Here is a 15,690-nt window from a genome sequence, read left to right as displayed (position 1 = left end):
ACTTTTAAAAGTGAGCAAAGTTTTTCTGGATGAAAGAATAGCAAATCAAACAAGCAAACAGGAAAAAATAAAGTTACTGTTTCAAACTCAATATCATGCTTTTCTTTTGCTCTAGTTTTCACTCTATCAGAACTTTCGAAACAATCTTTAAGCGTTATTGAGCGTTGGTTTACAACTGTTGCTGATTCAGAAAACATTTTAGAGCTAGACTTTACTTCTGTAGCTAGAATATTAAGCAGTCCTGAGTTGCTGATTGATTCAGAACTGCAAGTATTAAATGCAGTTAATGATTGGTTGAATCACAAAAGTTGTGAAAGAAGTAGACATGCAAAGTATCTATTGCAAAGAGTTCGTCTTTCTTTGTTAACTGTTCCTGCATTGGATAATATTTTAACCAAAAGTTTGTGGATAACTGAAAATGATGAATACTCTAATATTATAAACGAAGTTATTAGAAACAAAAAACTACTTCATTCTAGCGAGTTAAAATCTATAATTAGGTATTGTAGTCAAGACAACTTTAATATTTTGTTTGTTGGTGGTAAAAACATAAAAAAAGATATTGTTAGAAATGCTTTTACTGACGATGCTTACAATTTTTCTGATTTGAATTATTTATCACAAATAGAATATAAAAGTAAGTTTTTAAAAGTGGTTATTATTACAGCCTTAAAGGTGAGGTTTATGTTTTTGGTGGCTATGATAGAAACAAACTAGTGAAGCCAGTAGAAAAATATTCACGTGCTACTAATACTTGGGATAATATAGCTACAATGTATGATGATCGTGTAAATTTTTGTGCCTGTTCATTTATTGAAAATGTATATGTGATAGGAGGATGCCATTATAGTGGATATAGAGAAACCAGTTCTTGTGTTGTGTTTAATACAAAAACCAAAACATGGAGACTAATTGCTGGAATGAAAATGCACCAAGCAAGAAAATATGCATCATGTACTGTTTTTGGGGAAGAGTTTTTGTTTCTGGTGGTTTCAAAATATTAGGTTAAATAATGTAGAGGCATATGATCACATTGATGATTCATGGTCAAATATATCAAACATGATTGAAAGAAGACACAGTCATAGATCAGTTGCTAATAAAAACAAATTATTCATAATTGGTGGTCACAAAATGAGTTCTGTTGAAGTTTTCGACTCAGTTTGTAACAAGTTTGTTTTGTTGCACTTTACTTTTACGGATTCGAGTTTTACTAACATTTCTGATGGCATTTTATTCGGAAATAAAATTGTTATTCAAAAAAGGATCTGTCTTTCTTTATAACGTTAAAACTGGTGTAAATTCAGAAAATTCTTGTACAGAAACTCTACATACTCAATTCTTTTCTTGTGCTAAAATACCAAATATGTAGTACTTTAAAGAAAATAATGGTCAAAAAGCCTTCAAATAAACACTCTAGCTTAAAAATTTCACCTTCTCTCTTCTAATAATTTGTTGTATAAAATCTAATATGACAATTTTTAATTGTTTTTAGGTATAAAACTAGCCAAAGTTTTTTTTTTTAACTTAAAATATTAGTTTAAAGCTACATCTCTGTTGTAAAAGTATATTCCTTTAGTGATTTTTTTCTTACACACAAAACATTTGGATGCGTGTTACTTTATGTATAGAATAGCATTTTTTCTGTTGTTAAAGTGATACATATTTGTAACTTCAATATAAATATTTTTTTAAACTTGTGTTTTTAATAAATTTAATATGTTTTTGATTAATTTTAACATAACTTTATAAAATATACTATACTTCATTATTGCAAAAAAATAAAAGAACTAAAGGTTTTAAGGTATCCCTCTTACAAATGTGATTTGATTTTAATTTTATTAATTTGTTAATTTCCAGCTTTCTTATTATAGATTGTATTAAAGAACTTTTATATACTTCTTTTACTTACGAATATTTTAAACTTTTTAAAATATACATATGCTATATGTATCATATTAAAAACAGTTAAAAAAAGAATTTTTAAATAGCAATTATTAAAATACTTTTCTACGTTTTCATTAATAATTTTCAATACATCAATTTAGTTTTTATTTACATCTTAAAGGTTTTTATTAATCTTTTAGTAACATAAACATGATATACTAAACAAAATATCATTTAAAAATATAGTGTTGTAAAAAAAAATATAATCAACAATATATACAAAAAAAAACTTTAAACTATACATGGTCAGGAAATTAATAACAGTTTTAAATTAACAGAAAAAAACTGTACTACTCCTATTACATGAAAATTCAGCTTAAAGCTTGAGGTCTACTGGATCTAAGTATCAGAATTCTTATTTGAAAATATTATCCGGATCATACCGGATATAAGTTTGTAAAGATACCCGTATCCGGTCTTTTCCTTATGTTATAAACCCGGGAGATAACTGGAAATGTAGAAAATTATATTAGATATTCTTGATTTTGCAGTAAAGAGAAAATAATTAGCCTAATCAAGAGTAGTTTTGAATTTTTCACTATATGTCACTAGAAAATTTGAAAGATTTCATGAGATCCAGCCAGATACTATTTTTATTAATACAATAGATCTTTGTTTTAAACGAATTTGAGTTTTTTAATGTATATTTTTTGACTTTTTTTTTTTGTTCGTTCTAACACTTTTCTCCGAAAAACATAAGATTACCAGATATGAAATATTAGTATTAGCCAACTGAATGATTGTTACTTAATAGGGCATAATAAGTTAATTCTATTAAATTATAATAGAGATTAAGGATTTTTTTGTTTGATTACTAAGTAAAATAGAAGCAACAAAAAAAAATGTTGTGGTGAAATTAAGATAATTTAGATAACAATTAACACTAACAAAATGTTTAATTTGTGCTTTTAGGTATTTTATGATTTTTATTATATTATAATGAACTTTAAGAAAAAAATAAAGGAATTTGAGTATTTTAAGTTTTTTCCTTACTTTAAATGTATTTTAAACGTTTTAGTTATATTTTTTTTATTTTTTAAATTTTATAAGTATGTTACATTTGATAATTTAATAACAAGTATATTAAATTCTAATAATTACTGTCGATAATAACAGTATCGTATAGAAAAATGTACAACACTCTTGTTGAGAAATTTATATTATAATACTCTTCCACTTGTTTATTAAAAGTTATCTTTTTCATATTTATTTGTACCAATTTCCTTTAAACAACCTTTATGTTCTTGAGACGAGCGACGGGTGAATCCCCTGTTGCACGTCAAGTATACTCTCAACTTTATATTTATTTGAATTGATGTAACACAATCATTTATTTTTAATTTTAACTTTACACTCATGTTGTTACAGTTTTAATTATATGAACTAATGTAAAACTCTATTTTGCTAGTTAAATTGTATAATGTTAAAATAAAATGGTCTATATTTAAAGCTTTTACTAAATTTGTTTGAATATACACGTTAAAATATTAACTTTTAGTATTTATGAAAAGTTACAGTAATGAAAACTACTTACTACCTTAGATAATTTAAGTTCAATTATTTCCTACTTGAAATGTAAAAACTCGTTAGTATTCTGCGATAACTTATAAAAATTACTAAAATCTATTTGATAACCTCTTATTTTAATTATTATAACCTTAACTTTTTTTAAGAGTTTTTTAATCAACGAGATTTTTTTTTTGAAAAATTAAAATTTTTACTAAAAGCAAGTATGTTGTCTTAAATTTAATTTTACTTTAGTTTTTTTTTTTTTTGTAATCTATATTTATTAATAATAGGAAGTAGTGTTAGTTAGTATATTTAGCTACAAATATTTTTTACAAGCTTAAAACGTCATGTTTTTGAGCTTGTCTGAAAAAAACAGAAACTAAACTAAACTTAAATTTATGTCATGTTATCGTACTGTGCTGATTTTTGTTTTTAATAAAAAATGTTTTATTTGTACATTAAGTAAAACTTGGTGTACAGTAAATAGAATAGTGCTATTATAAAATGACCATTTTTGTCAAAAGATGAGTATATCTTTATTTTAGAAAACTTAAGTTAAATTGAAAGTGCAGGTAGATGTAAAAAAAGAATGAAAAGTGTTATTTAAAACAGTATAAAAGAGCTGTGCAGTAAACTTTAAAAGGTTGTTTGTCTGTTTTTTAAGTAAAGTTCTAACTTTAAAACTTAGTTATTGCCAGGTTTAGCCTATACTAATATAAAACTGGTTTATTAAATATAGTCAAAAGTTTTGTTTTGTTGATGATAAAAGCAAACACAATTTTTAGCGTACTCAACAATGAGATTTAGTTTTTTAACATGTTTACTTTTATAACAGAATGTATAAAAATTCATAAGTATGTTACCTTCTTTTTTTTGTTGTAACAATTTTTAAATAAATTAAAAATGTATTAGGAGGAAAACCAAAAATCATTGTTTAAAAATTTTTTTTGCTTAGAATTTATTACTTTATTATTCAAATTATTATTTATGCTTGATTTATTAATCCACTTTTTTTTGGTTACATTAAAAAAACTCAAAATTTCACATAATCATCTATGTAGTGCTTTTATTGGACATTTTTTTGAACTTAAACTCTATAAAGATATCATTTTTTAAAAACAATAAAATAAAAAAATACCTGAATAAAATTTATTTAAGATCAATGGACATCCTTAATTTTTTAAACTTAAATCTATATAAAATGATTTTATTTGTAGCTAGAAAACTCATGATACCTGAAAATATTTCTTGTATTGCTATAAAAGTGTTTTTAACATATTTAATAAATCAAGTATAAAGTTCATATCACAAATATAAAGTCTTTTTTTTTTGTTTTTAAAGAAAAAGAATAAAAACTCCCAAGCATTTATTTTAATTTTTATAATTGAGAAAGTGTTTAAAATAAGATCTTAAAAGTTTCAGGGTTGTCACACACTCATTTAACTCAGAATGTTTTTAAAGGTTAAAGATATTGTGATGACTCAGTATGACTCGGAACAATTACTTATATTTCAAAATTGATTTATAACTCATGGTAACTTAAGCTAGTTTTTTTTAAAGCTGTGGATTGTTTTAAGAATTCTAAAAGTCTCTTGACTTTTTTTTTGTATTTTGCAAGGTTCCTACACACTAATGGTACTCAAAATGTTTTGTAGTTCTAGAGTATCTCAGGATAACTCAGAGTAATGCATGATATTTTTAATTTCTTATTTTAATTAAGTTCTGACTAGCTTTGGAAATTTTTTCATTTAATATATAAAAATATGAGGATAATTTTAATATTATCAAAAATCTTTTAAGTTTTTGTTTTTAAATATAGAATCAGATTTAGTCCATTCAGTTTTAATATTTGTTACTTTATTTAACTAGTTTTGTACATTTAATAGAACTTTGTAAAGTTTAAAATACATATTTAAAAATTTTATTAGCCTTGTTGGTAGTTCTTCACTATTCTCAAAGAAACATTATAGTTTTTGAATAAACTTTGTTTTAAGAAATTAGTGTTTATCAAGATTTGAGTTTATAACAAACTAAAGTTGATAGATATGCACTAAAGTTTGTACCTTATGAAGAATGATTAAAGTTAGTCAATAAAAATATATAAAAGTCAAACTAACTTTTATATTATATATATTTATATATAAGTTTACTAAAATGGTTTTTCAAAATGTTTTACTAAATAAAATGGAGTCTTTAAAAAATATGAGTTTGAAAATTAAGACAAAAAAAACCAGGATAAACATGAAAATTGAATATTTTTGAAACTATCCTGGAATTTCAAACAAAATTTTTTTAAATTGTACTTAAGTTTAAGAAACTTTTACTAGTTACAAAAATTCTATCTAAAAAATTTAAAAAAATGTATCACTAAATTTTATTTTATTATAAACACATTTAAATTAGCTTTAATGTCTTCTTTCAATCATTTTATAAAATTAAAACCGTTTTTAATTATATCTTAGTTTTAAACTACAAATAGACTGAAAAACTAATGTTTTAAAACCTGGAAGAAATTCAGAAAACCAATAGAAATATTAAAAAAACCTTTAGCAACCCTGATAACATTTTACACAAAGTTTACTTTTTAGTCTAGATTGATTTAAATATTTAAAAGTAACTATTTTTAAAAACTTTGCTTTAAAACAATTTTTTTGAAAAATAACTGGATTCAAAATGGTTACTTTACAATCCAAGTTCTTCACGAATTCTATACAAATTTCTTGACAACTCAATTTTCTAAAATACATTTAAGAGGCTTAATTTCAGAAAGTAATACATATTGTTGAAATTAAAAAAATGCTCATGTAGGTTTAAACTAGGTTTGGCAAACTTCAGCCTGCAAAAAAATTCAAATTTTGTTTTCAAAACATACTTCAAAGTTATAGTATTACTTTTAAAACATAAATTATTATTTTTTAAAAAAACATAAACAAATATAGCTTTTTGGAAAATTAAAATTATTTCCCTTTTGACCTATCAAACCATGGTCTAAACAGTAATTTATAATGCAGGGTTGCCACAAAAATTGATAACTCAGACTATATAGGTTTTTAAAATTAGGATAATAAAAAACTTTAAATATTTATGCTAGTTTCCTATAAGTTATTGAATTAGACTTTGATTCCATTTTCGATGTTTTGTAACAAATTATTTTGTTAAAATTGATTTTTAATGACAGGTTTTTTTTAAAGAATTTAAAAAATAACAATACGACTTAGGACAGTTAAAAGGTCATTCAAGACATTTTTGGTCATTCAGAATATTTTTTCTCTTAGAGTGGCAACTTTATATGTTTTGATTGGAAAAATCTGAAAATTATTTAATAAAAGCATCAAATTATATTTACTAAGAAAATCCCCTTACTTACTTAGCTATAATTTTTTTTAACCATATCAAAACAAAAAAAAAAAGTTGCTTATGTAAAATTAACCTATATAAAAAAATATGTGCTTTCACAAACCTGAAAACCCTAGGAAATTAAGTAACTTGGAAGAAATTCGGAAAAACTTGAAAAAATTTGGTAAAAACCAATGGCAATACTTACCTTTAATAAAATTAGAATCTTATGAAGGCATGTACCTATTTTGATAATCAAAGGTACCCTGTTCACAAACTATCTAGAACAACTCAAGTGTACTTTAATTATATACAACATTTTTAATATTCAACCTCATTTGTAAAACAAAGGCTAGCTCAGATACTGTTCTTAATACCAACAGTAGTTCTCTAGACTTTTAAAAAAGTATGTTAATAATTGTTTTGAAAAAATAAAATTAAAAACGACAAGTAAACCAATCTCATTAGTAATTCAATAATGATGTTAAAAAGATGTTAGATTTATCAATTTTGTCATTGGTATCTTTTTTTTTCAAGTACTAGAGTTGTAAAATAAGAAAACTTAATATAATTAGTTGCAACTTTAGTTGGTTTTAATTTTGTTCTTCTTCAAAACGAAATAATTGTAACACATAACAGTCAGGTTCTTCAATGAGCATCAAAATTACAGATTTAAGCACCAAGAAATCTCCTACATCAGGAAAAATAGTGCACTAACCGGATTCTATTTCATTTTTGCTTTAAAATGGGTTGTTTTTTTGCTTCAAACCTTTTGATCAACAGATAAAGTATTCACAAAAAGATTAGACTAGTAATTAAGATATATTAATAATACTAAGGTTTAGTACGAGATCAGAGATTTTTTATTATTAAATAACATGTCTAACAGTTAAGGATTAATCAAAATATTGTAATAAAAAAACTTTCATTTATATGAAACTTAAATGCTTACGATTTCATTATATCTAGTTTATTTTTCATAGAATGTTTTCTTTTAAAAACAGACTAAATTAAATTAGTATTAGTCAAAAAACGACCATAGTCTCCTTAAAAAACAATAGAAAGATTTTAGATTATTCTACTTTTAAATTATAACTTGGTGTGCACAAAATTTCAGTTTGCAAATCAAGTGTGCACAGGCTTTCTGAAGATTTAAAACCACTGATTTCAATTAAATCTGTTTTTATAGTTCAATATAAATTAATAATATGTTTTAAACATATAACGTTTCAGACTTTAATATAAAAATGAACGAAACTAGATTAGAGCAAAAAGGAATTTCTACTACAGTTGAACCACATAAAATGTGTACAACTAATAATAAAACACTTAGTTTTCAAGATCTGTGCAAAGAAAATACCAGGCAACAGATTAATGTTTTAAAACTTGGTAAGTTTGTGATAATAATCTTATAATAGTTAAACCAAACTGTTAAACAAGAAAAAAAAGTTTAACTTAATTTAATCAAAAGCTTGTGATTGGTATTTAGCAAAAAATTAATATACTTACAATTTAATTACACAATATTTATTTTAGTTTCTGTTATTTCTCTAGCAGAACGTAGTTTATTACAAAGTAAGAAAAAAAGCACAATTTTAAATATCTCTAAGTTTAAGCTAAAATGGCTAATCTGTTTATAAGGTAATTTTGCATATTTGCTTGAGATATAGATTCACACTATTAGACTATATTATTTAATTTACTTAAGATCATTTTATTTTGTACTTATTGTAGCCCAGAAATAATTATTTCATGTAATAGACACAACATTTAAATATGTATTGCTTAAATTAACTAGTTGCTATTAATGTTTAACATTAGATTTGTGATAAAACTTACATTAGAAGTATATTAGCATATAAAATATGTTACTAAGATAAAATTCTCAATTCAAAAACGTTTAGTGGAAATACAAACAAGTTTACAAACAACATTTACTCTAGATTAATAGTGTTTTCTAATAAAAAAATACTTCTAGTTATTTTTAGTATAAAAAAATAGTTTATATTTTTATGTAAAATACTAATTACTGTTCATTCGTGTAAAGAACAAAAAGGATAAAAAGTTTACTTTTTATGTGTTCAAAGTTTAGTAAAATACTTACAAACATTTTTATTGAACACTTTTTTTTAAACAATTATAAGTATCTGCTAAAATTAATAACCTTATGGGCTTGATTATAAAACCTTGTCACTATATAAAAATTCATATTAATTCTCATATTTTCCATCGTTTTTTTAAATCATATAAATAATCAAGAAAGTTTACCTTAGTGTTTTACAGTAGAACAACCATTCTATTTTTTAAAGTGATATTGATAAGTTTTAAATTTGTTTAAAATTCACAGAAAGTAGGAAAAGTGGCCAAGAAGAATGTGTTGTTTCTATGAAAACAAAAAAAGTTTTATTAGAAGAACATGATGAAAACAAAATGTGTACAAAGATAGATAGTTGTACTCATGCTAATAATCCTACAACGTATTTTTCCATATCACAATATTTTAAGATTTCCGAATTGAATAAAACATCGATATCTTTGATAGAGCGTTGCTTCCCAATTATTGCTGAGTCTAAAAACTTTTTAGAATTAGACGTTATGTCTTTGAAGATAATACTCGCTAGTTCTGAGTTATTCATTGATTCCGAACTTCAAGTATTCTATGCAGTAAAAAGATGGTTGTGCTATAAACCTTCTGAACGTAGCAAATATGCGAAAGATCTTTTACTTAAGATACGTCTACCGCTTCTATCAGTTCCTGCATTAAATCATATTCTGAATGACACGTCATGTTCTGTCATGGATGAAAGTTGTTTTGATATTATCAAAGATGTTATTGAAAACAAAAAAGATTACCAGTTAAGAACTACGAGTAGAAACTGTAGTCAAGATGATTTTAATTTTGTCATTGCAGGAGGTGAAAGTTACTGTGAAGGTTTTGTTGATAGGAAAGTCACTAGTATAAATATTAATAACTTATCCAAAATAAATACTTTATCAAAGTATAATTATGTACGGAAACAATTTAATGTTGTTTGTATTAAAGGTGAAATATACGTATTTGGTGGATGTGATGATAGATACAATCCAGTAATGCATATTGAAAAATATTCACCTGCTACTACCACTTGGGATGTTATAGCTCAAATGTATGATGATCGTAGACTCTTTAGTGCTTGTTCATTTATTGATAGTATCTATATAATAGGAAGATGTTTTTATGGTAATTTCACTAATTCTTGTCTTGAGTTCAATACAAAGAATAAAACATGGAGAAAAACTGCTAGTACAAACGTAGCTAGACAAAATTCATCATGCGCTGTATTTGAAGGCAGAATTGTAGTTACTGGTGGATACAACGACAACGAGGGATTATTAAACTCTGTTGAGGCTTATGATCATATTGATGATTCTTGGAAATGTATGCCAAACATGCGTGAGAAAAGATACTGTCATAAATCAATTGCTATAAGGAACAAACTTTTTGTATTTGGAAGTTCGAACACAACAACTGTTGAAGTATTTGATTCATGTTGTAACAAGTTCGTTTTTTTGCAACAAATTCCTGAAGGGTACAGTAATTACATACAATATATTTCCGAAGTCAGCTCTAATGGAAATAAAGTTGTAGTATTTAGTAACATTAGAGGATGTGTATTGTTTTATGACACTGACAAAAATGGATGGTCAAAGAAATTTAGTGAAGCGACAAAAGATATTAAAAACTATTCTTGTTCGAAATTTAAATGATTAAAAAAATTTAAGATAAAAATTGCCGTACATGTTTAAAAAATGTTCAAAAGTTTTTACTTGATCTTTTTTAATTTTGTTGTTGTTAAATTTAGCTTGTTCTTTGTTAACTTTACCAAATTATCTAAACTTGTTGACCATTGTAAAAAATAAAAGCTTATAGTTTGAAAAATTAAGTTCTTTTTATATTTTCAAAAATTTAAAACTTTAACTTAATTATTTTTAAAAAGTCAAAAAAAAATTTTCAATAGTCGTATTTTTCGCAGTAATGTAACTTAAGGAACATTTTTTTTTACTGTTTTTCTGAATTAAGACATTATAAAAAAAACAAAATGTTTTTTGAGTTCTGTACCAATCGTTTTATTTAATGTTTACATTAGATTATTTAGTTTCGTCCACGAAGAATAAGGTTAGTAAGATCCTAATAAGTGATCCCACGGATAGATTACTAACTTTTAATATATGTTAAGTTGAAAGTTAATTACGGGTAATAAAGCTAATGCGTCATTTTAATTAAATTACACACACTATAATTGTAAATGATTTGCCGTATGTTAAATCTTATTTTTCCTTTTCAAAAGGACTGGTTTACTTTACTTTTTTATATATCAAAATTAGTTTTATTTAAAATTCAGTAAGGGCTGCTTTAAACTATTTGTAAATAGTTTTTGTGCTTCTTTTAAACAATGCCTTTATACAAAGTTAAAAACTCAGTATTTTATAATTACTTAGTAGCGAATGTACTTACCTACAGCATTGGTAAAAAATCTTACTTAAAGTTTGTTAGAAACCATTGTTTTGAAACGGCAACGCTTTATTTACTCAAGCTTAAACTAAACCACTTAGACAAACAACTTTTTTAAGCTTCAGTTCTCAAATTGCTTAACAATTGATTATTCTATTACAAGTTTCTTTATTTTATTTTAGGGGTAGCAGAGCTTCCAGAATATTAGTGTGGAACAACTCCTAGTATACAAAATACCGATAAATAAACGATTTTTCAAAAAATTAAGTAAATTGTCATTTTTAATGAAAACTTCAACATTCCCTTTTAATGTATTTACTGGTTCCTCTAAATCTGTGAAAAGTTGATCTTTTTGTTAAGTTTTATAAAAGTTAAAATATTTACATTTTTCTACAACCATTTACACACTTAAACATGCAATCTAAGTTTGTATAAAGTTTATAATAAAACATTAAACATGTTAAAACAGGATATTGAGTAGTTGATAAGTTTTAAAACTTGTTTAAAAAAGTTTCTTGAAAATTTTCTTATTAAAACCATTGAGATTACCTAGACTAAAACTATATTTGCTATTTTTAGCATTTTCCAAAACAATAAATTTTATATGTTTGATAAGCTTTTTTAGCTTATCTAGAAAATATCAAAATATTATGGTAAAAGGAAGATACTAATTTTACTAATTAAAATCCTTGTTTGCTAAAGTTTTATGATCAGATTAAAAACATAACAACTAAAAAAGTTATTTTTGTTTTAAGGATTTATATAAAAAAATTATAATAATGTAACTTGTTTTAAACTAAACAAATTAAAGTTCTCGACTTAAATGTTTTTTAAGGAGATTTATATCCAATATTTATTTTAACAGTTTATTACTAACAAAACAATGTTTCACTCCTATACTTGCATATAGGAGATCCTCAGTTGTTGTATATAGGTCTGAAAAATTTTTTTGAATAAAATAAATGGATGTAAAATAAAAACTAATGGCTTAAAACAAAAATAAATCTTAAATACACTAAACTTGAGTTATTTTTTTTTTAGTTTATGTTACGCTTTTAAGAATTTTGTTGGTAAGATAGACTATAAAAAAACTATAATGCTATATACGTTAAAATATTAAAACATGACTCACATTGAAGTTAGTTGTCAGAAAAAAAAACACAAACACAATACTTAACACAACATTTGCAATTGATAATGTTTTTAACTGACTGTTGAAACTTAAAGATCAAAATTTCTAACTTAGATTTATGACGTAACTATATTGTTGTTTAAATTGGCGCACAATTTGAATTAATATATACTTTAGCTACAAATTTAGAAAACTTTTTGTTAGATTGCCTTATTAAATAAAGATTATGTAATCAAAAGTATTAGTTTGGTATCAATATTTTTTGTATCAATATTTTTTGATATCAATTGTGTTTTGGTGTAAAAAAAAAAACATTTTTTACATGGGCGATAAAAACTCTTTACAATTACAAATAATTTAACTTACTAATCAACGGGTGCTAGTTTAAGTTTTAAAGCAGAGCTTTTTGAAATGTGGACAGTTTGCAAATAGTTCGTAACTCTTATTTAAGTTGACTTTTTTCTTAGCATTGGCTATCTCTATTTTTTTATTTAAATTACAGGTTTTGCAGATGCTATGTATGCTTTTAATTTCCCCGATGTGGTGAAGGATGCTCCATTTTATATCGTAGGTGATTTTTTTATGTTTCAAATACCAAATGTATTTTGCTAGTTCGGTCCCGTTATCTTTATAATTTTTGAAACTGTTGTTGTGGTTGTACCATCTATTTTTTAAAGTGTTTCCGGTCGAGCCAATATAATATTTTATTTCCTTTGGAGATGTTATCGTAGGTTTGTAAATTACGTTTTTTATTAAAGAATTGTTATCCAAGAGGCATGAGTTTTTTGATCGGCAGTTGCAGGATGGGGTATTAGTGATGACATTTTGTTCTTCGGTTTTATTTAGAGTTTTCTTGTTATGTTTTTGTACTATTACTGTAGTATTGCTCATACAGCTGCAAGACAGTTTACATTTATTTTTATCTAATACTTTATTTAATGTTTCGTTTTGCTTGAAGTGTTTATTAGTTATCTCGAAAAATGCTTTGCCGATATTAGTTTTTACGGATTGGCAGAACGGGGGATTAAAGTAAATGATTTTCCTTGGTCGGTTTGTTTTCTTTTTAGTTTTGGTCTTTACATTTTCTGTATATTTTAGCTTATGTTTGAAGTTGGCATTGTTTAAAGCATTTTGGTATGTGGCTACGTGGTTGTTAAATATTTGTTCAATTTTAGAAAGGTCATTAATTATCCTCTCAATCATCGCTGGGATTATGAAAAAAATTATATAAGAGGTAAACCATACACATAAACTTCGTACATATAGTAATAAACTAAGTGATTAATATAAAGATCTTAGTAACTTATTCAAACAACAAAAAGCCTGATTCGAAAACTTTGCAAAATAGATTGTTGTGTATATACCAAAGTTTCACTATGGAAGTTTCCTTGCCACAGACATCAATACTAAAAAGATAACATATAAAAGGCCAAATCTCGACTTAAAAACATCAAAACTTTATCAACTATAAATTACAAACGAAATAATGATCCTAATTAGGTCTTACTAGCCACGTAGCTACAAATCTACAGAAATGTATACTTTTGTGCGAGAAAACTTGCTTTTATTTCAATTATACATCCTTTAGGTCCTGCTTTCTTAGCTTTTAGAGTTCATTTATATTAAATTTTACAATCATTAAAATATGTGGATTTTCTTTTTAAAAAAACTGTTATGTTACAAACGTTTGCATAATTTGATGTGGTTTTTATTGACTACTTCAAATTTTCGATTTGTGAAAATTTCCACAAAACTCCGAAAGTAGTACAGTTATCTCAATAAAAGATGGTTTTAAGGAAGAACATTATAGTATATAAACACGACAATCGAAACAAAACTTATTTTTTACTTACACAAACTAAAGAAAGCATAAAGATACATTACAACTACATCACACTATACTAAAACTACATTATATTACAAATGATAATAAAATACTAACAAGTATCTTAGAAATTAATCAAGAAAGCATCTTAAATTTAACGTTTTTGAAATGCATCTTAAATTTATGCACACCAATAACTGCCAAATGCTCATAACTTTCAAAATGTTGTTTATTTTATATCACAAGCTAAAAAACTTCTTTTTTCTTACTTATTCATTGAAAATAAAATAACTCCTAACAATATAATATGTTTTGGTTTCAAGAAAACAAATAGAGAGATCTCAACTGCTGGAGGATGTCTCAACTTATTCTTATTTATTTGTGTTGTTCTTTGATTTTTAAATTTAACTAGAATTTAAACTTTGCCAAAAATTCAAACTTAGTACCATAATTTAACTTGTTTTGTTTTAAGGTAAAAATTTGTTTTAACTGTAAGCTTTCATATAAAACATATGAACGGAAATTTAAATTTTAATAACGATTAAAAGCACAAAATTGTTCAAATTTTCAATAATTACGTCACAATTAAAATAAGCCACACCAATTTCAATTAAATTTTAAGCTCATTTCATTAATTACACTTTTACTTAAGCAATGTTTAGTCTGTAAATTATTTAGAAGATAAAAGAAAGCTACATACAGCTTTGATTATTGTTAGTATTGTTGTTATATTGATTTTAAAACTTAGCTAAAAATTTAAACTCCTACAAAAACTCAGTCTTAATATTAAAATTTGATTTGTTTAGCTTCTTAAGTAAAAATTTTCAGTAATATTTTGTTTTTATCTTAATTTAATTGTTCAATTGCTATTTTCCATGACTGTCACATATCTTTTTTTAGATTTATTTAAGCACTGAAGAGGTCTTTGACCGAAACTTAGTTTGTAAAATAAATTTTTGAAAGAATAAATATATAACTCCTAACAATAAAAAATGTTTGTTTTTTCAATACTCGAAGCACGTCACGAAAACTCGGTAAAACAGTTTACAACATCCGCTTTAAATAAATTTATCGTGTGAATACTGCGACACAGTTAACAATTATTATTTGAAACTTTTTTGAAATAAATTGGGATTTTCCTATACTCATTTCCAATACAAGTTTTATGGGCTTAAACAAGTGGCAACACATAAAGAATCATGGGGGCGTGAAGCGATTGCCTTGTATGCAGTTATCACTCATACTTCAACATTCCATTTATTTTTGAAATTTTAACATAACTGCATATTTTCAGATTAAATTTAATAACGTCAGAGGTATTGTAAATTGCTCTGTTCCCGCTAGGACGTTATCTTGCGTGAGTTCAGGTGTTTTATTTTTCGCAGATTCGTAATTTTTTGAGCTAGCTACGTCCCTTGGTCTTACCACCACTCTTATTGCCCATTTTAA

At 24.9% G+C, this 15,690-nt stretch overlaps 1 protein-coding gene across 1 annotated transcript; it reads left to right on the top strand.

Annotated features, from left to right (window-relative positions):
• Nucleotides 1–8,039: 8,039 nt before the first annotated feature.
• Nucleotides 8,040–15,634, top strand: LOC145850032 (kelch-like protein 38). Its single transcript, XM_082955174.1, has 5 exons — nt 8,040–8,181; nt 9,140–9,724; nt 9,836–10,522; nt 12,919–12,983; nt 15,536–15,634. Exons 1-5 carry the CDS (start codon nt 8,040–8,042, stop codon nt 15,632–15,634), a joined length of 1,578 nt encoding a protein of 525 aa, XP_082811300.1.
• Nucleotides 15,635–15,690: the final 56 nt, after the last annotated feature.

Source organism: Thalia democratica, chromosome 2, assembly GCF_965202585.1.
Source record: "Thalia democratica chromosome 2, ktThaDemo2.hap1.1, whole genome shotgun sequence".
NCBI classification, from domain to species: Eukaryota; Metazoa; Chordata; class Thaliacea; order Salpida; family Salpidae; genus Thalia; species Thalia democratica.
This window is presented reverse-complemented; position numbering and strand designations above follow the sequence as displayed.

Bases quoted from the DNA above. Each gene is read 5' to 3' on its own strand.
- LOC145850032 (XM_082955174.1), top strand. From the start codon at position 8,040: ATGAACGAAACTAGATTAGAGCAAAAAGGAATTTCTACTACAGTTGAA. The intron at 9,725-9,835 runs GTTTTGTTGATA...TTTGTATTAAAG, and splicing joins AGGTGAAAGTTACTGTGAAG to GTGAAATATACGTATTTGGT. The intron at 10,523-12,918 runs GTTCGAAATTTA...TTTAAATTACAG, and splicing joins AGATATTAAAAACTATTCTT to GTTTTGCAGATGCTATGTAT.